A 20,613-nucleotide genomic window follows, 5' to 3' on the forward strand; every position below is an offset into this window, starting at 1 on the left:
TTCAATGAATTAAAGTAAATGATAAAAGGCTTATTAACATTTCCTCTGAGTCTAAATTGTATTTTCTCCATTTTTAAAAAGAACATAACATCTTCCAGCCAACGTGATCGGGCTGGAGGGTGATGAGCTTTCCAAAACAGAAAAATTCTATGTCGTGCCAGCAGTGAAGTGAAAGCGATAATATCCAGTTGCTTACGACTAAGGTTCAGGGTGCCGTCCTCAGAAACACCAAAAATGGCAACTAGTGGACATGGTTTGAGAGTAACGCTCAAAACATGAGAGAGCACTTCAGAGTAAAAAGTCCAGTATAATTGAAGTGACGGGCAGGCAAAAAACATATGAGTTAAATCACAGGGGGAGGTGTTGCATCTGTTGCACAGGTCAGGAATGCTGGGGTATATTTTAGATAGTCTAGATCAGTGGTTCTTAACATGGGTTCGATCGAACCCTAGGGGTTCGGTGAGTCGGTCTCAGGGGTTCGGCAGAGCCTCCACTGCGGAGGTCGCAGAGGTCCAGCCACGCCCGAATTATCGTGTAAATTTGTGATGACACGCCCCCTTCTGGCCATCACTGGCTGCAGACAATCATGCTACACTGCTTGGCCAATCAGGGCTGCGGGGAATGTAGCGCGCGCAGTAGTCAACATGTGAATGTCGTGGTAGTACTTCGCGTGATTTTTTTTTTAACATTTTAATCCATACTAACTATGTCGGGCAAAAAAAGAAAGTGGTTGGACGAATATGTACAATATGGATTTACATGTATCACGGAACGTGATGGGAGTGAGCGTCCTATCTGCATGATTTGCAACGCCAAGTTGAGCAACTCTAGTCTCGCACCGGCAAAACTAAAGGAACACTTCTTGAAGCTGCATGGAGACGGGGAATACAAGAACACAACACTTGCTGAATTCAAGGTGAAGAGAGCCAGATTCGATGAAAGGCCCACTCTGCCTGCTCTTGGATTTGTACCCGTTAACAAACCGATCCTCACAGCATCGTACGAAGTTGCTTACCTGATCGCAAAGCAGGGCAAGCCACACACCATTGGTGAAACACTCGTGAAACCAGCCGCGTTAAAGATGGCAAATCTGATACTCGGAACAGTGGCCGAAGGTAAATTATCACAAATTCCTCTTTCAAATGACACCGTCAGCGACAGAATAGAAGACATGAGTAAAGACATCTTGGCTCAAGTAGTCGCCGATCTGATTTCAAGCCCGGCAAAATTCAGCCTTCAGCTCGATGAGAGCACAGACGTTGCTAATCTAAGCCAGCTTACTGTTTTTGTGCGCTATGTGAAAGATGACATGATAAAAGAAGATTTTTTATTTTGTAAGCCTCTTACAACAACAACTAAGGCAGCCGATGTGAAGAAGCTTGTGGATGACTTCTTCGGAGACAACAATCTTTCATGGGACATGGTTTCTGCAGTTTGTACAGACGGAGCTCCCGTCATGCTGGGAAGAAACTCTGGTTTTGGTGCGCTAGTAAAAGCCGATGCACCACACATCATTGTGACTCATTGTATTTTGCACAGGCATGCATTGGCAACAAAAACCTTGCCTCCAAAAATGGCAGAAGTATTAAAAACCGTGGTGGAATGTGTGAACTATGTGCGAAATAGTGCTCTGAGGCACCGCATCTTCAGTGAGCTGTGTAAAGAAATGGGCTCTGAATTCGAGGTCCTTCTGTACCATTCTAATGTTCGGTGGTTATCCCGGGGACAGGTGCTGAATCGTGTTTTTGCCATGCGTGTGGAATTAGCCCTGTTTTTGCAAGAGCACCAACACTGTCATGCAGATTGCTTCAAAAATCCTGAGTTCATTCTCATTTTAGCGTACATGGCTGATATATTCGCAGCTCTCAATCATCTCAATCAGCAGATGCAGGGTGGTGGAGTCAATATCATAGAAGCGGAAGAACACCTGAAGGCTTTTCAAAAAAAGCTAACGTTATGGAAACGACGAACAGAGAACAACAACTTTGCAAACTTCCCCCTTCTGGACAACTGTGTAAGTAAGGTCGAAGATGTGTCTGGAATCGGAGATGTTTCTGTATCCACGGAACTGAAGCAAACAATTGCAACGCACTTAGATGAGCTTGCAAAGTCTCTCGACAGATATTTCCCTACAAGAGAGTCATATCCAGCATGGGTGAGACAGCCGTTCACGTTTGCTGTTGAGACAGCAGATGTCAATGATGAATACCTTGACGAAATCATTGAAATTCAGCAGAGCCAGGTTCAACAGCAACTCTTCAGAACAACAACACTCTCAACGTTTTGGTGTCGACAAATGGACAAGTATCCAATTATTGCTAAGAAAGCCCTGGATTTTTTTATACCATTTGTTACAACATATCTTTGCGAGCAATCCTTTTCGACGATGCTGGACATAAAAACGAAGAAAAGGAACAGACTTTTCTGTGAAAATGACATGAGACTGGCACTTGCCAAGGTGAAGCCACGCATATCTGAACTGGTCTCTCAAAGGCAACAGCAGAAGTCACACTGATTTGCAGGTATGTAATTTGTTGTAAGTTCATGCATTGTGTTGGTTTTGTTCTTTGAACAAGGTGATGTTCATGTACGGCTCATTTTGTGCACCAGTAAAAAAACATATCTATGTCTTGAATTTGAAAAAAAAAAAAAATTTCACTAAAGAGGGGTTCGGTGAATGCGCATATGAAACTGGTGGGGTTCGGTACCTCCAACAAGGTTAAGAACCACTGGTCTAGATGTTGAGAAGTGTAATCTGTATACCGTCTTAAACTGAATAAGGGAGAGTCTTGCACATGAGGCTGAAGAATGAATTCTGTCAATTACTTTTGGCAATTACTAAACACAAGATTTTACGACTTGTAAAGTGTAACATGCATGCACTTTTTAACATCCTATCAAATATTGTAGATTATGATGTTAGAGCCAGTATTTAATCCTAGAAATGTCGTCATTTGTTGGAAGAAAATGAATGGCACTGACTGAAACATTTCCAACATATATAAAGTTGACTTTATCAGTCTCCTGCATGAGCCTTGATCTACTGCACCAACTCTGAGGAAAAAAGCAAAAACAGACGTACATTACATGTTAATTCTTTCTTTCTTTTTTTTACTTTAACTGAGATTCACTGAGTCTTGTCAAAACAGCCTATGTTTTATATTTAAATGGCAAGAAAATAAAATCTACAAGAAATAAACCTGTAAAACAGGATAAAACATGTGTGTAGCTCCCATGTTGAAAACTGCAGATGACATGGAAGTCTTTTAAATCTTTGTGAAAACCACCAGCATGTGGTTTGGCAAGACCAAGGTGGAAGAAATCCTCATCTGAAGCTTTGCTGAACATAACGATTTCTCTCAGGTCGTCATGATTTGGTCTTTATCCTAATCAAGTCCTAAATGTTGTGGGCCAAAGATTTGTTTGTTGCTTTATAAATTATGTGTAGAGTTCTGAGGTCAACCAAGTCTTTAAATTTAAGAGTATTTAATAAAAAGTGGATTTGATGGTTCTGTTGATGTGGTTTTATTTATGATCCCTATTACACTTTGTGTGTGTTTTACAGGTTATATCGATATATTCATAATGACCATGATGGTTTGTGATTTATTATCACCGGAAGAAGTTTGTTCTTTCAGATAATTTATTTTAATTCTATGTTATTTATCATCAGACTCCTGAATAGTATGAGTTTTGTTTGCTCAGATTCAGTGTTAATTGATTATAGAAAAACCAAGGCTTCAATTTCTTAGTTTTTTTGTAGTTCATTTAGAAGTTGTTCCAAGTTACTTCCACAATAACTTTGTGTCATCTGCAAACAATATGACTTCTGTGTCTTTGAAATTACTTAGCTGAATGTACAATATCAATCCACATTCACTCAGTTAATGATGCATTCATTAATCTGTATGCCTCTTGTATTTCATTGCTCAAATTCAGGACATTGAAAAACACCTTATGTCATAATGCTTTTCAGAAACTCTCAAAGACAACATTACATGGATTATTAGACTCAGTGCTGCTCATTTATTGACTTGATTTTTCATTCCTGCAGCTTCGCTGTTCTGACAGCTCCACTCAGGCTCTGCTGGACACCACTGTGCTCCTGCTGCAAGGCGCCTGGTTTCTGGTACGCTTCCCAGTCATGATCATGGTGGCACTGTGAGCAAGAACCTGGCAACCTCCAGCCACCATGCCCCATCGTAACATTCCTTGACAGATCCCAACACAGCCCTGGTACAAACATACATGGCCATCAGGAGCATCCTACACTTTAAATGAGCTGACTTCAGGTGTTCAGTAAGGGGAAGATTTAATAACATTGCACGTTTCATTTCAAGACTCTGTAGTCACAGAGCAGAGAGTAGAAAAGGTGACAATAAAATGTTTTTGGAGCTTTACCAAGTAATCAGCATCAGACTTGTTAACAATTAAAATAAAACCCAACATTTAGAGTCTTAGGAAGATAATCACAGAGGCAAAAACTTTCCACTGTATCGTCTCAGGTTTCTTAAAATGAAGTCTGAGGTAGGGTTGTTATTTGAGGTATTCCTGGAAAAATCTTTTTGTCCATTTGAAAGCTCCAGATTCTTTAGATTATCTGTCTCATACTTTGATTGTGAATATAGAGGATTGTAGCTCAAGTTAACATGGAAAGATAGAGGTTTAAAGTCTCTAAAACATTTGGACCCATATGGAAAAGATATATATAAATCTTATAAAGTTTGGATCTGTCTTGTGTGAAACTTGTATGAAAAGCATATAAGAGTGAAAACAGATATAAGATCCCTTGAAAAATTAGATAATGAAACTTGTATGTTTTGGATACTTACTAAAACAATATATGAAAGTAATGAGAAAGTGGCCACTTTCATGAGTAAATCACATATAAGTTTTTACTATTTCTTTTCCATATGGGGATGTTCAGTCTCTGACAGAAGGTTTGGAGACATGTAGAAAGTTCAGTTTGAATGGGTGAAACTAATATTTTATTTACAGTTTCTCACACACAAGGAAGAGAATTTTCTTCATGTACAATATTTTTTACAACAAATACAACAAAATGAAACAAAACACATTTTGATGAATTCATCTCTTAATCTTATATGCAGAATTTCTGATGGTGTTTTCTCTGATATCCCAGTATGTATTTTGGCTATTTTGACTATTTACAGTAGCCGGAGCCTACTGAATTCTAATATTTCTAAAATCCATTGGATATTGAATACCCCCCTCCCCCTTTACTGAAAGCGATCAAATCTGAGACTATGTTGAGCTACATGAAGACAATAAAAATAATAAAACAAAAAGTCCTGGGTTGTTTATATTCCATTCAGTGCTGAACTGGTGTTCAAATCAAATTTTATTAGTCAAATACACAGTCATACAAAGTACAACATGCAATGAAATTCCTGTGTCCTGGGGCTGCGGATGTAGCCGCACCAGGAAGAAACCAAAAAGACAAAAAGACAGTGAAAATTCGTACATCAGGGACAAGAGGAAAAAAAGGACCTCTAAAACAGTAACAGTAAAAAAAAGGTGTTGATGGGCTTTCCAGGGACATCGGTATGCAGGGGAGAGACGATGTTTGGGTTTGGTGCCTCCAATTTCACAGACAGTCTAAATGTCTGTCACTCGTCACCAGGTCTGTCAATTTCTTGTTGAAGAGCCGTGAGCTTCTCCAAGATCTTATCCATGTTGTGTTCAATGAGAACAGTCTGAGTACTCACAGCTCTTCCCATTGCTTCGATCATAGTGGACATTTTTGCTGGGTTTTGAACAGCTGTGTCGTATTCGTGATGCCCGTTGCCTGGTGGCATTGACCAGCCAAACATCTGAGGGGAGTCGGGGAGGGTCCATTGAGGTCCAGCCGCAGAATTGCCCACAGCATGAGAATAGTGGGCCTGATTATCTGCACCCATTCTCATTGAATTTACCTGGTGCTGGGTGTACCGCTCCCTGAACGGGGGCTGTCTCTCTCCCTGAAACTGAAGGGGACAAGGGGACTGTCAGTAAAACGAGAATAGTTGTTTTAAATTATTGGCATTACACTTTTTTAAATACAGTCAATTCCCCAGATAATGACAGAATCAGAAACAATTCTGTTTAATAATAGGAGATACTTACATGAAGTGGGACATCCTGATTCACATACTGAGAATGTGAACTCCTCCTAAACTTACTCCGTTTGTTTTGAAACCAAGTTTTTACCTAAAGATAGAAGAAAACAGAAAACATTTAATGAGTACAATGGACCCAAAATTCAATTTCTTATGTTGTAGTAAGTTGAAAAACACTCACCTGTTTGTAGGTCAGACCTGTCATCTCTGCCAGCTGTTTAATCTCCCTTGGCTCATAGTAATGTTTCGCATTAAAGTGATGGACAAGAATATTCAACTGCCTCTCTGTGAACACCACCCGGGCCTTTCCTTTAGGTTTCTCTGGAGCAGTGCTGGGATGGTGCAGAGTGGCAGTGATGTTGCCATCCTGGCTTCCTGGGACAGCAAAATCTTGTTTCTCTTCTGAGACAGCAGGAAAAAAAAGTTTTTAAAAAGTAAATTGCTGAGTCTGAAACACAACAGTTTCCCAGAAAAAAAGTGGGATATTTATACATTATTCAGAACCAAGAGTCACTTCTGCCATCAGGACTTACAACACAGAGTGAAAGAGTATTTTTGCAAGTTGTCTTAGAGGTTAGCCAACTCTATTCATGTAGCTCACCAGGCAACAATGCTGAGTACATACCTGGAGAAAAGTGCATCCCATGTTCCATCTTTGAAGTCCTAGTGATTAAAGCAGGAAAGCTGGAATAAGTATCTCTGATGAAAGGGCTCCAAACCAAGCAGGATAGTGCTGTGTATCCTAAGGCTGATTTAAGAGCAATTCTGGGCTTTTAAGGAGGTTTGTGGGTGTGGGCAGGATTGTGAGGGGTTGAGCTTCGTCCTTTGTGAGTCGCTTTACCCTACCAAGTTTCAACCAACTGGCATCATTTAAATTTCTTTAAAATGCTGTTTCTGAGGTCTGAAAACAGAAAGTACAGTTAGAAAGCAGCCGTACAAATGAGCTTTACCAAATCCTTCCACCTCACACTTTATAAAATCTCAAAAATGTAATGCCTAAAATTACTGTTTTACTTTCAATTTAACCTCTTACCCATTACTTTAGTGTCCGTTTTAACTGCTCTTAAATTAGCAAAAAAAAAAAAAATTCAACACCAAATTCAGTTCGGTGGGTCGTTCAATGGGTCGTTCAATGGGTCGTTCAATGGGTCATTCAATGGGTCGTTCAGTGCGTTGTTCAGTAGGTTGTTTAGTGGGTTGTTCAGTGGGTTGTTCAGTGGGTCTTTCATTTGGTCGTTCTTTGGGTTGTTCAGTCAGTGGGTGAGTGAAAGCAAGATTAAGTGGAAAGTGTCTATGTGAGTGGAAAGTTCTTTCCACTCACATAGATCATTTTTCAAATGCATCCTCACACTAATTTGATCTCCAGGCGTTCAGTTGCACCTTTGTGTAAACCCCCAAAGCAGCTTTTTAAGGTCAAAACAAGTTTTTCAAACTCTGACAAACCATTAAAAAAATCTGACACTGAATATCACGATGACCACTGACCACTCGTTTTGTCTTCATTAACTTTATTAAATGAAACAGTTTAAAAGTGGCAACTGAAATTACACCAATTGAACTCAGCATCTTTGAAAATGTTTTAAAATAAGCAAAATTATACCAATATTACATACAACTAATGACTTACATAATTAAGATATTTTTGATCATGTGGAGAACATTACTGAGTTTATAAGGTAGCACATGGTAGCTTTCACCTTTGAAATGCACCTCTACATTGTAAAAGTCTCTGACACTAAAACACCCACATAAGTCGATGTAAACAATAGCAAGGCTAACGATCCACAACAACACTCGTCATAAACCCACGGACACATGCATCTGGCCTCCTCTGGCTCATTCAGAATTAGAGACGCACCCAGTTCAGCCAGTGACCACTAAACATACGCTAATGTGTCTTTTAGAGTTCCTGTATCACACCCTGCTACCTCTGATTAATTATCAGGTCAATGCAGACAGATGGCACCAGGGCCATGAGAGATAAATAAAGGTTTCTGTGTTGACTTGAAGTAATTTCAAAGACACAGAAGTCATATTATGTGCAGATGACACAAAGTTATTGTGGAAGTAACTTGGAAAAACTTCTGAATGAACTAGAAAATCAATTTAACTGAGTTCTCGGTTATTTCTATAATCAGTTAACACTGAGTCTGAGCAAAACAAAACTCATACTATTCAGGAGTCTGATAAATAACAAAGAATTATAAAAGTAATTATGTTGAGGTTCATTAAAAGTAACTCGTTAAATGTACATATGTTTTGAAATCTCATGTTGTTATCTGGCTGTGCCATTACCATGGTGACGTGGACGCCATGGCAGGAAATACTTGGTGGACGCTTCTCCTTATATGTTCACTTTAAAAAAAAAAAAAAAAGTTGCAGCTCGACGCTCCTATTAAAATAGAGGACGTTTTTGGCTCAATCAAGTGTATGCGAGCGGTAAGGCCCCAGGCTCCGACAGATTTCCAGCTGAGTTGTTAAAAAAATTTAAAGACAAGCTAGCCCCTCTCCTTCTTGATCTATATAATGAATCACTGAGAAAAGGCTGGCTGCCCCCCACTTTAACGAAGGCATCTATTTCAGTTTTACTGAAGAAAGGCAAAGAGCCTACGGCCTGTGAGTCCTACAGGCCCCTTCTCTATTTGCAAATTAGACTGTGTCTCATCACTGTTTCCAAATTCCCCAATTCTCCCTGCTGATCCATCATGGGTTGACCTTCTGGCTGTTACGCCTAATCAAAAATCACCTCTATCAAATATATATTGTATGCTTATGGTGACCGAATCTAATCCATCAGGTAAAATCAGAACCGCCTGGGAGCATGAATTAGGTGTTGAACTGTTTGAATCATGGTGGGATAAGGTGAATCTCATCATGCGTTCAAGTACACCATGTGCTAGGCTACAGCTTATACAGTTTAAAGTTTCCTTCAATTATAGACCAATGTGACAGATGTCACACCTCCCTTTGCGACCGTGGCTCAGGGGTTTGGGAAGCGTATTTGTAACCGGAAGGTCGCCGGTTCGATCCCCGGGCTCTCTGTCCTGGTCGTTGTGTCCTTGGGCAAGACACTTTACCCTACCGCCTACTGGTGTTGGCCAGAGGGGCCGATGGCGCGATATGGTAGCCTCGCTTCTGTCAGTCTGCCCCAGGGAAGCTGTGGCTACAACCGTAGCTTGCCTCCACCAGTGTGTGAATGCGAGAGTGAATGAATAGTGGCATTGTAAAGCGCTTTGGGTGCCTTGAAAAGCGCTATATAAATCCAATCTATTATTATTATTATTATATGTTTTTCTTCTGCCCAAGTTTGAACCAATTTTGGACTGATTTCTTTTCTGTACTGTCAGGGGTTCTTGGAAGTCAGATCCGAGAAGACCCTTTAGTTGCCATATTTGGAGTTCCAAAGATCCCTCTTAATGTAACTCCCCAGCAAACTGAGATCTTAGCTTTTTGTTCCCTTCTTGCTAGATGCTGTATTTTACTTCCATCTGCATTGCAATGGCTTAATACTGTCCGGACATTCTTGTGGAATATCTCAAATCTTTTCCTTAGAACAATGCAATTTACCCACCCTCCGACTAGATTGAAAAGAATTTGAAATGTTCTTTTTTTTTTTTTTAAAGGTAGGCATAGGATTTACCCCCCCTCCCCCTTCTATTCTTTTTTAATTTAATTTAATTTTTTAAATTGTATTTATATAGTGTTGAATTTTAATTTTTTTTAATTTAATTTAATTTATTTATTTAATATTTTTTCTAATTTACTCACTTTTTTCTTCTTTTTTTCTTTTCTCAATTTTCTGTTCTTGTGTTGGTATGATGTTTTTTGTATTTTAACTTGTCTTTTGTTTAACAAGAAAACGTTAAAATGATTGGGAAAGAAATGTTTGATAAAATATGTCACGTAAGATGTATACAATACAACGTATATAAGTTTGTATAATCTCTTAATAAACAAATTTTAAAAAAAGTTGCTGTCCATACAAACAATACTGATTTGTAGACTTGTAATTGTTTAACTAACAATCTTGTCAACACAAAGTTCCAATCCAATTTTATTTATGAAGCACTTTAAAATACCCAGCACAGGAACAAAGTGCTGTACAGAAAATAAGTTCAAAACAATAGAATAACAGAAAACAGCAAAAATATAGAAATAAAACACATAATGCATAAAATTAAAACAGCCCTATATATATATATATAACTATATATATGAGTTTTATTCATCTTTCTTAATCATTTATGGTTGTGGTGTGATCTTCTCCTGGTTCCTTGTTTCCCCGTGTGTGTTGCTGTGTCAGTTGTGCTGCCCCACTGTGCAATTTATTATTTTTAAACAATCGTATGAATTTTTGTATTGATGTACTTTTGTTAATTTCATACGTACAGGTGTTCCACACACTAACTCCTGTGATTGTAATGCTGTGATATTTTACATTAGTCTTTACCATTGGCTTGGTTCATCTACTCCCGCTGAGTTTGCTACAGTAATAGTTAATGTTTTATTTTTAGAAGGGTGTCCAGTTTTTACAATTTCTTTAGGTAAACCAGGACCAGCATTAAGAAAAAAAGTCATTAAAACCATTTGCAAATTGTTTTATGTCACTGATCAGTGTATTTTGTGTTTGAAAGTTATTGGGATATTCCAATCTTTTAGTTCCTTTATTTACAATATCATTTAGTACTGTCCACGCTTTTCATATTTTTTTTATCTAAAAGTTTACTGTAGTAATTTATTTTACTCGTTCTCATAATTATTATGAATTTATCTTATACCTTTTATAAGTTTGTTCTTGTATAACAGATTCTTTTTCTTACATGCGTTTGTTAGCCATGTTTTCAGTTTTCTTTGCTTTATTCACCAGGGGATAGTGTTTATTGTAAAGAGTTAATATTATAGATAAGAAGTTTACATATGCCACGTCAACATCTTGAACACAGATCTTTCTCTAGTCTTGGTTGTTACACTGTTCTTTAAGGTAGCCGATTTCTTAAGCCTAAATCATAGTATTTACACAATTTTCATTTCATTTACTCCCTGCTGCTCTCCACCTCTTCTCCCTCTCTTGTCTCTTTCTTCCTGCAAGTCTCTCCATTCCCTCAATCTGGTCCACATCTCATCACTCACTATACTTTTTCTACTCCCTCTCTATCAGTTCCTCCATTCCCTTTATCTCTCACTCACAAACGCATGCATCCATACATGCAAGAAAACATGATTTATTAGCTCACCCGGATAAGACCCATGCAAAACAAACTGAAGGTTTTTGTCCGGAAACCCACCATCAAAGTACCCATTGTCTCTGATGTCTGCAAATAAGAATAACCAGAACTCCAGACACTGGCTGTGAAGAAAATGCCACCAGTATTCAATTCTTTCATTGGAAGTACTTCCTCCCTCCAGGTAACTCTCAAAGGTGTCGTAAGGAGCCACGGGCACAAGGAAACACTGAAAGCCTATAACATGGCCATTTTCAGTTCCAAGATCACCTCTGGCAACTCTACACCGCTGCACCGCTTCTACGTAACACCCCCCGATCACTTTCAGATTACTATTTGTTGTGTATGCATTAAGACAGATTATTTTTCTCGACAAACCATCAACACTCTCATTGATTGAGATGCCATATGGTTTAAGTTTGCCGTAGGAGTACAGGTGCCAGATGAAGTTCAGCCCTTTTGAAAAATAGTTCGCCTTCGCCTGAGATGTCTTGTGTGCCTCAATGCCACCCCTCAGGGATCCAGCTCAGTCAACACCAAGTGCACATCCTCTTTCCTCACGCGTAGTCAATGTTCTCTGCATTTAGCATATATCCATCAGTACGCGTGAAGCTACCAGAGTACTGCAACTGGTTGTCAATGAATTTAACCAAGACTTGCAGGTCAGAGTACGCTTTTGTGACAAGTGTGTCCCCTAAGAACTCTCTTCAGATGTCTCTCACTTTTATAAAACTTGTGTGTACTGCCAAGCACTGTTTTAATATATTTATATATTAAAACAGTGCTTGGCAGTACACACAAGTTTTATAAAAGTGAGAGTCCAATCTCAAAATTAAAATCGACTTACTTTTTAGCCTTTTTATTAAATACTCTTAAATTTAAAGACTTTGTTGACCTCAGAACTCTACACATAATTTATAAAGCAACAAACAAATCTTTGGCCAAAACATTTAGAACTTGATCAGGATAAAGGCCGAATCGTGATGACCTGAGAGAAATCCTTATGTTCAGCAAAGCTTCAGATGAAGATTTTTTCCATCGTGAGTGATCGTGGCTCAAGAGTTGGGTGTTCGTCTTGTAATCGGAAGGTTGCCGGCTCGGACAGTCTCGGTTGTTGTGTCCTTGGGCAACACACTTCACCTACCGCCTACTGGTGATGGACAGTAGGCGATGGCGCGATATGGCAGCCATGGCTACAACTGTAGTGAATGAATAGTGGTATTGTAAAGAGCTTTGAGGGGTCCTGAAAAGCACATTATAAATGTAATCCATTATTATTATTCAATCTTGGTCTTGCCAAACCACATGCTGGTGGTTTTCACAAAGATTTAAAAGACTTAAAACTCATCTGCAGTTTTTCAACATGGAAGCTACACACATGTTTTATCCTGTTTAACTGTTTTATTTCTTGTAGATTTTATCTTCTTTCCATTTAAATATAAAACAGAGGCTGTTTTGATAAGACTCAGTGAATCTCAGTTAAAATAAAACAATAAGAAAAACATTAACATGTAATGTACATCTTTTTTCCCTTCTTTTCCCCAGAGTTGGTGGGGCAGATGAAGGCTCGAGTAGGAGACTGATAAAGTCAACTTTTTATATATATTGTAAATGTTGCAGTCAGTGCCATCCATTTTCTTCCAACAAATGACGACTTTGCTATGATTAAATACTGTCTGCATTTTTGTTTTGCTTTCATTGAGTCTCTAACATCATAATTTACAATATTTGAGGATATTAAAAAGTGAAAGTCATGAAATCTTGTGTTTAGCCTCTGACCCAGAATGTCACAGCAGAAATGCAGACTCGTCAGACCAGGAAACATTTCTCCAATCTCTTATTGTCTAATATTTGTGAGTCTGTTTCCTCAGTTTGCTGTTCTTAGCTGACAGCTGTTGTAGCCAGTGTGGTCTTCTGCTGCTTCTAGCCCATGTGCTTCAAATTCTGACATGTTGTGTTCTCAGAGATGGTCTTCTGTATAGTTTGCTTTAAATGGGTGGTTATTTTTAGTCTCTGCTGCCTTCCTATCAGCATGAAGTCATCTGGTCTTTCTCCTTTGACCTCTGACATCAAGAAGCTCGTTTCGCTCAGAGAAGTGCTGCTCACTAGATGTATTGCTGAGTTTTACATTCTTTTGTGCAGTTTGCATTAAGTTTATTTAATTTCTTCTCTTTGATTCACCACTCACTCTTTCAAATTGTTTTCTATCTCGGTGAATCACTGAGATTTAAAGAAGGTTCCACATAAGCCCTGATCAAGTCCTAAATGTTGTGGGTCAAAGATTTGTTTGTTGCTTTATAAATTATGTGTAGAGTTCTGAGGTCAGTCAAGCCTTTAAATGTAAGAGTATTTAATAAAAAGGCTAAAAAGTGGGTTTGGTTTATTATCCTAATTCTATGTTATTTATCATCAGTTTATTAATGATATAATTTGCTTGACTCCCAAATAGTATGAGATTTGTTTTGCTCAGATTCAGTGTTAAATCATTATAGAAAAACCAAGTCCTAAATTGATTTTCTAGTTCATTCAGAAGTTGTTCCAAGTTACTTCCACAATAACTTTGTATCATCTGCAAACAATTTGACTTCTGTGTCTTTGCAGTTACTTCAAATCAAGACATGTTAACACAAACACCTTTACCCTCATTTATCTCTCATGGCCCTGGTGCCATCTGTCTGCATTGACTTGATAATTAATCAGAGGTAGCAGGGTGTGATACAGGAACTCTAAAAGACACATTAGCGTATGTTTAGTGGTCACTGGGTGAACTGGGTGCGTCTCGAATTCGTCTCGAATTCTGAATGAGCCAGAGGAGGCCAGATGCGTTGATGTGGATCGTTAGCCTTGCTTTTGTTGACCTTGGCTTATGTGGGTGGTTTAATTTCACTTTTCACACATTTAGAGGTGCTTATCAAAGAAGGGGGAAACTACCTTTTGCTATCTTATAAACTCAGTAATGTTCTCCACATGATTACAAAGATCTAAATTAGAGGTGTAAGTCATTATTTGTGTGTAATATTGGTACAATTTGGCTTATTTTAAAACATTTAATAAATATCAGGTTTCAATACTAATAATACACATTTTGTTTAAAATATATTTAAAGAGCAGCTGTATTTGCTCTGATACATTTGAAATTATAAACTATTTGCACAAATCTCCTGATAATAGAAAGTAAATTAATCATTGGTGCAAAAGATCAAACTGGTTTCTTGTCTGAAACAACCAGAGCAGGAAGTTAAATCAAAATCATCTAACACAGATCTAGTTGACATGAAAGCAGAACAATCTAAACTCATTAGATTTGTTTGTTTGTTTTATTAAATAAATTCTTCACATTATATAGACCACCTTGTTTCGTTTTAAACACATGATTAACTATGCAGACCTTGATAAATTGACTTAATTTCACTTGCCACTTTCAGACTCATTTATTAAAGTTAATAAAAACAAAATGAGTGGTCAGCGGTCATTGTGATATTCTGTGCCACATTTGTGAATGGTTTGCATGAGTACAAAAACCATTTTTGCCTCAAAAAGATGCTGTGGGGGTTTACACAGAGGTGTAACTGAACGGCTGCAGGTCAAATAACGTGAAGATGTTTTTGCAAAAATGTTCTATGTGAGTGGAAAGTTCTTTGGGTGATCTAATACTGCGTTAATTGATGCAAACATGCAGTGAGTTCATTTCAGTAATTAGCTGCTAATTTTAGCTGCTAATTTTAGGCATTAAGTGTTTCATATTTTATAAAGTGTGAGGTGGAAAGATTTGGTAAAGCTCATTTTGCACGGCTGCTTTCTAACTGTACTTTTTTTTCCAGACCTGAGAAACAGCATTTTAAAGAAATGTAAATGATGCCAGTTGGTAGAAACAACCTGACTGGTTGTAAAGCGAAGAAGAAGCTCAACCCCCCCACATTCCTGCCCACACCCACAAACCTCCTTAAAAGCCCAGGAGAATTGCTCTTAAGTCACCTTCCTGCTTGGTTTGGAGCTCTTTCATCAGAGATACTTTCTCCAGTTTTCCTCTTTTAATCACTGGGATTTTAAAAGATGGAAGATTATGGGATGCACTTTTCTCCAGGTATGTACTCAGCATTGTTGCCTGGTGAGCTAATATTAACAGAGTTGGCTAACCTCTAAGACAACTTGTAAAAATACTCTTTTACTCTGTGTTGTAAGTCCTGATGGCAGAAGTCACCATTTCTCCCTCCACAGCTGAACAGAGTCCACTTTAAATCATTTTTGGTTTTAAAGAATGTACAAATATTTTTTTCTACTTTGTGGGAAACCTTTGTGTTTAAGATTCATTGTGTTGATGCTCAGTCATCAGGTAAGTAAATCCCTGAAGGTTGATTCAGTTCACCTGGATGTAATGTTTTCAATGGGAGAAATGTTTTGTGACTTCTTCAGTCTGAGACCTTTTGGGATTTAAGACTCATCAATTTAACCTTTGTTAATTTTTTCTGTTAGAAAGTCAGTCGTGCCAAAACATATCAGCAACTGACCCATGTGGACCATATAGACTTGTGCTTACTTGTCCTCTTGTCTCTTTACCCTCACAGACTCGTGGAGTTCAGGCAGCGGCCCTGAAGGGAGTCTTTCCTTGGAAGAACTCGCTACATGGGCGGAGACTGCTCTAAAAATGGAGATGAGCAAAAAAACCGCTGATACCTCTGAGGCTGTTTCCAGTTCAGTCTCAGAGCAGAAACAAGATTTTGCTCTCCCAAGAAGCCAGGATGGCAACATCACTGCCACTCTGCACCCTCCCAGCACTGCTCCAGAGAAACCTAAAGGAAAGGCCCGGGTGGTGTTCACGGAGAGGCAGTTGAATATTCTTGTCCATCACTTTAATTTGAAACGTTACTATGAGCCAAGGGAGATGAAACAGTTGGCAGAGATGACAGGTCTGACCTACAGACAGGTGAGTGTTTTTCAATTCAATAGAACATAAGAAATTGAATTTTGGGTCCATTGTACTGATTAAATGTTTTCTGTTTTCTTCCGTCTTTAGGTAAAAACTTGGTTTCAAAACAGACGGAGTAAGTTTAGGAGGAGGTCACATCCTCAGCATGTGAATCAGGGCGTCCCACTTCATGTAAGTATCTCCTATTATTGAACAGAATTGTTTATGATTTGATTTTATGGTATTTTTAATTTGGTTGTTGTTTTGATCTGTGTTGTTCAGCACTTTGGTCTGCCTGGTGTGTTCTTAAGTGCTATACAAATAAACGATGATGATGATGATTCTGTCATTATCTGGGGAATTGACTGTATTTAAAAAAGTGTAATGCCAATAATTTAAAACAACTATTCTCGTTTTACTGACAGTCCCCTTGTCCCCTTCAGTTTCAGGGAGAGAGACATCTCCTATTAGAGTATCTCCTATTATTAAAAAGCACTGTTTCTGATTCTGTCATTATCCGGGGAATTGATTGAAGTATTCTTAAAGTATTCTTATTTTACTGACAGTCCACCTGTCTGTGTTTCAGTTTCAGGGAGAGGGACAGCCCCCATTCAGGCAGCAGTACACCGAGCACCAGGAGGTAAACTCAATCCCAAATGGTGGAAACCATCAGGGCCCCTATCATCATGCTGTGGACAGTTTTGCTCCTGGACCTCAGTGGACCTTCCCCAACTCGCCCCAGACATTTGGCTGGTCGATGCCACCAGACAACGGCCAGCATGAATTTAACCCTGCTACTGGTATGAATGTACATGAAGAATACTATATGCCTTTTGTATGAGAAACTGTAAATAAAATATTTACACCCATTCAAAACTGAACTTTCTCAGCCCCTCCCCCTCTTTATTTATAGAGTTTTTACATGTAAGTTGACATATCAGGCCCAATAAAGAGGGTACCACAGACACAAAGATATATCTCAATACAGATTAGGCCATTAAAGTTAAATAAATAAATAAATAAAATAAAAATAAAGGAAAAAGTGGGAAAAACACACACAGAGAACAAAACAAAAGAAAAAGCAAAGAAAAAAAGAACAAACAAAAACAAACAAACAAAAAAACACTCCCCCCAGAACCAGAACAAAAGAAAACCCCATGGTACTAAAGTTTAGTCTGTTGGAAGTGTTTTCAATGAACTGAAGTAAATAATAAAAGGCTGCCACATCTGTGAGAACTTATTAACATTTCCTCTGAGTCTGAATTTTATTTTCTCCATTTTTAAAAAGAACATAACATCTTCCAGCCAACGTGATCGGGCTGGAAGGTGATGAGCTTTCCAAGACAGCAAAATTCTACGTCGTGCCAGCAGTGAAGTGAACATAACATCCAGCTGTTTATGACTAAGGTTTAGGGTGGCATCTTCAGAAACACCAAACTAGTGGGCATGGTTGGAGTGTAACGCTCAAAACATGAGAGAGCACTTCAAAATAAAAAGTCCAGTATAACTTAAGTGTCGGGAAGGCAAAAAACAGGCGTTGCATCTGTTGCACAGGTCAGGAATGCTGGGGTATATTTTAGATAATCTAGATGTGTAATCTGTATACTGTCTTAAACTGAATAAGGGAGTCTTGCACATGAGGCTGAAGAATGAATTCTGTCAATTACTTTGTCCCAGTAACCTTCAAGAAGCTGAAGACCCAGTTCCTGTTCCCAACTCAAAGCAATTATTTGGTTGAGTAATTGCTCGATGCCATAATTAAAGTATATACTTGTGATATTAGAGCCTTACTGTGAGGCTTCAACTGGAATAAGTCTTCCCACCAAGGCTTGAGAAGCTGACTTGGAAACTCTGGCAAGATAGAAGATGCACAGTGTCTTATTTGAAAGTAGCAGAACAAATGATACGAGGGCAAATCATACAAAGAACAAAGGTCACTAAAGCTGAGAAAAATGTTATCTTTAAAAAAGTCATAAAAACATTTGATACCTTTTCTTGCGCATATACGAAAGGAGGAGTCCACCAGCGATGGGGGGAAGAGGTAGTTGTTGCAGATTGGGGTCAGAGCAGAAGCAGAGACTGAATTGAAGTGATGCCGGAATTGATACCATATTTTTAGAGAGCCAATTAGAAAGGGGTTGTCTGTGAATCGTAACAGGGAAACAGGAAGGGATGAAAATAATAGTGCTGGGAGTGAGGAAGAGAAACATGATTGAGCCTCAAGGCAACACAAAGTAGCTTGAGGATCATTCAGCCAATAAGTATACTTTTGAATGTTGGCTGCCCAACAATAGGATCCTGTTTGTGGACTTCAGCTCTGCCTTCAACACCATCCTTCCAGACCATCTCCGAGGCAAGCTTTCCCAGATGAATGTGCCTGATCCCATCTGCCAGTGGATCACTGACTTCCTGATGGACAGGAAGCAGCACGTGAGGCTGGGAAAGAATGTCTCGGACTCTCGGACCATCAGCACCGGCTCCCCTCAGGGCTGTGTTCTTTCTCCTCTGCTCTTCTCCCTGTACACCAACTGCTGCACCTCCACCCACCAGTCTGTCAAGCTAATCAAGTTTGCAGATGACACCACTGTTATTGGGCTCATCTCGGACGGGGATGGGAGGGAGGTTGAACGTCTGGTGTCTTGGTGCAGCCACAACAACCTGGTGCTGAATGCCCAGAAGACAGTGGAGATTATTGTGGACTTCAGGAAGCACACAGCCCCACTCCCCCCATCATCCTGACTGACACCCCCATCACCTCTGTGGACTCATTCCGCTTCCTGGGTACCACCATCACCTCCGTCATCAAGAAAGCCCAGCAGAGGATGTACTTCCTGAGGCAGCTGAAGAAATTCAACCTGCCAACACGGACGATGATGCAATTCTACACTGCAATCATCGAGTCCATCCTCACCTCCTCCATCACCGTGTGGTACGCTGGAGCCACTATCAGGGACAAACAGAGACTGCAGCGTGTTGTGCGCTCTGCTGAGAAGGTGATTGGCTGTAGACTCCCATCTCTGCAGGACCTGTACACCTTCAGGACACTGGGGCGTGCAGCTCGGATCTCAGCTGACCCTTCTCACCCTGGATACAGTCTGTTTGACCTGCTCCCCTCAGGCAGGAGGCTCCGGTCCATTCGCACCAGAACCTCTCGCCATAAGAACAGTTTCTTCCCCTCTGCTGTTGGACACATGAACAATAACCGTATGACTGTTCCCACCACTAACACATGACCCTACGCTGTGTTCACTGCATCATTCCATGTTTGGCACTGATCACCACCTGCACTCATGTATATATCTTTCTACGTAGCACTTTTAATTCTTATTCTTACTTTTATTTTTTCATGTCTATTTAAGCGCAATTTATGACAGTATGTTTGCACTGAAGCACCGCAGCAATTTCCTAATGTTGTAAACCTGCTCAACATTTGGCAATAAAACCCTTTCTGATTCTGAATAAAACATCAAGTTGGGCAGAGCAAGACCCCCACTGAGCTTACCCTGTTGTAGTGAAGTCATACAAATCCCAGGGGTCTTATTTGTCCATATAAATGATGAAATCATTTGATTCACAGATTTGAAAAAGGATTTAGGTAAAAACAGTGGGATACACTGAAAAAGATAAAGAAATTTGGGTAGAATATTCATTTTTATAATATTAATCCTGCCAAGAAGTGATACAGGAAGGTTTGCCCTCATTTGAAAAGCCAACCTTACACAGGTCAGCAAAGGGTTAACATTTGCTGTTCGCAAAGCTTTAAATGAACTGGTAATACGCACTCCTAGATATCTAAAGCCTGAAGAAGCTAGTTGGAAATCAAAATCGGTTTGTCTAAGCTCTTGTGCAGCTGGGTTTATGGGAAAACATTCACTTTTTTATATATTAATCTTGTACCCAGAGAAAGAGCCAAAATGTAGAAGTATTTGCATTATAGAGGATAAATGAATTGTTGGATTTGTAACATATAATAATAAGTCACCTGCATATAAAGCAACCCTATGTTCCGTACCACCACGAATAACCCCTTGAAACAGAGGCGAGGTTCTGAGAGCCACAGAGAGAGGCTCTATTGCTAAAGTGAAAAGTAAAGGTGAGAGTAAAATACTCCGAAATCAGTGTTAGTACAAACAGATGCCAGTGGCGTAGTATATAAAAGATGAATCCAAGATATAAAATTGTTACCAAAACCAAATTTCCTCAAGACTGCAAAAAGATACCCCGATTCCACTCAATCGAATGCTTTTCCAGCATCCAATGAGATCACCACCTCAGGGACGGTGCTATGATTTTTGGAGTATATTATATTAAGATTATATTAAGAAGGGACCGTATATTAAAAAATGTCTTCCTTTAATAAAGCCTG

At 39.2% G+C, this 20,613-nt stretch overlaps 3 protein-coding genes across 3 annotated transcripts in view; 2 read left to right on the forward strand and 1 right to left on the reverse strand.

Moving 5' to 3' along the window:
* Positions 1 to 799: 799 nt before the first annotated feature.
* LOC308385388 (protein FAM200C-like) lies at positions 800 to 4,165 on the forward strand (the record flags this gene model as incomplete). Its single annotated transcript, XM_080864239.1, has 2 exons — positions 800 to 2,242; positions 4,055 to 4,165. 2 exons carry the CDS (start codon positions 800 to 802, stop codon positions 4,163 to 4,165), a joined length of 1,554 nt encoding a protein of 517 aa, XP_080720365.1.
* Positions 4,166 to 5,480: 1,315 nt separating this feature from the next.
* On the reverse strand, positions 5,481 to 6,851 carry LOC308385838 (homeobox protein NANOG-like). The gene is made up of 4 exons (XM_080865020.1): positions 6,745 to 6,851; positions 6,301 to 6,521; positions 6,127 to 6,210; positions 5,481 to 5,987 (listed from the first exon to the last, which is right to left on the reverse strand). The coding sequence occupies exons 1-4, from the start codon at positions 6,770 to 6,772 to the stop codon at positions 5,631 to 5,633; spliced, it is 690 nt and encodes a 229-aa protein (XP_080721146.1). The 5' UTR covers positions 6,773 to 6,851; the 3' UTR covers positions 5,481 to 5,630.
* Positions 6,852 to 15,394: 8,543 nt separating this feature from the next.
* The window catches only part of LOC308385389 (homeobox protein NANOG-like), a gene marked incomplete at its 5' end in the record, with an annotated part of 38,183 nt that continues 32,964 nt past the window's right edge, over positions 15,395 to 20,613 (forward strand). Inside the window, 4 exons of the mRNA XM_080864240.1 lie at positions 15,395 to 15,425; positions 15,907 to 16,265; positions 16,356 to 16,439; positions 16,834 to 16,989. Coding sequence (XP_080720366.1) covers positions 15,395 to 15,425; positions 15,907 to 16,265; positions 16,356 to 16,439; positions 16,834 to 16,989 — 630 coding nt within the window. The remainder of the gene's footprint in view (positions 15,426 to 15,906; positions 16,266 to 16,355; positions 16,440 to 16,833; positions 16,990 to 20,613) is intronic.

Source organism: Rhamphochromis sp. 'chilingali' (genome assembly GCF_963969265.1).
Source record: "Rhamphochromis sp. 'chilingali' genome assembly, chromosome: 18".
Classification (NCBI taxonomy): Eukaryota; Metazoa; Chordata; class Actinopteri; order Cichliformes; family Cichlidae; genus Rhamphochromis; species Rhamphochromis sp. 'chilingali'.

What these genes read in the sequence shown, in the direction of transcription:
- LOC308385838 (XM_080865020.1), bottom strand. Translation starts at nt 6,772, where the DNA reads ATGGAACATGGGATGCACTTTTCTCCAG. An exon ending in CAGGTCTGACCTACAAACAG is followed by an intron (nt 6,211 to 6,300) that starts GTGAGTGTTTTT and finishes TTCTATCTTTAG; the next exon opens with GTAAAAACTTGGTTTCAAAA. An exon ending in ATCAGGATGTCCCACTTCAT is followed by an intron (nt 5,988 to 6,126) that starts GTAAGTATCTCC and finishes TGTCCCCTTCAG; the next exon opens with TTTCAGGGAGAGAGACAGCC.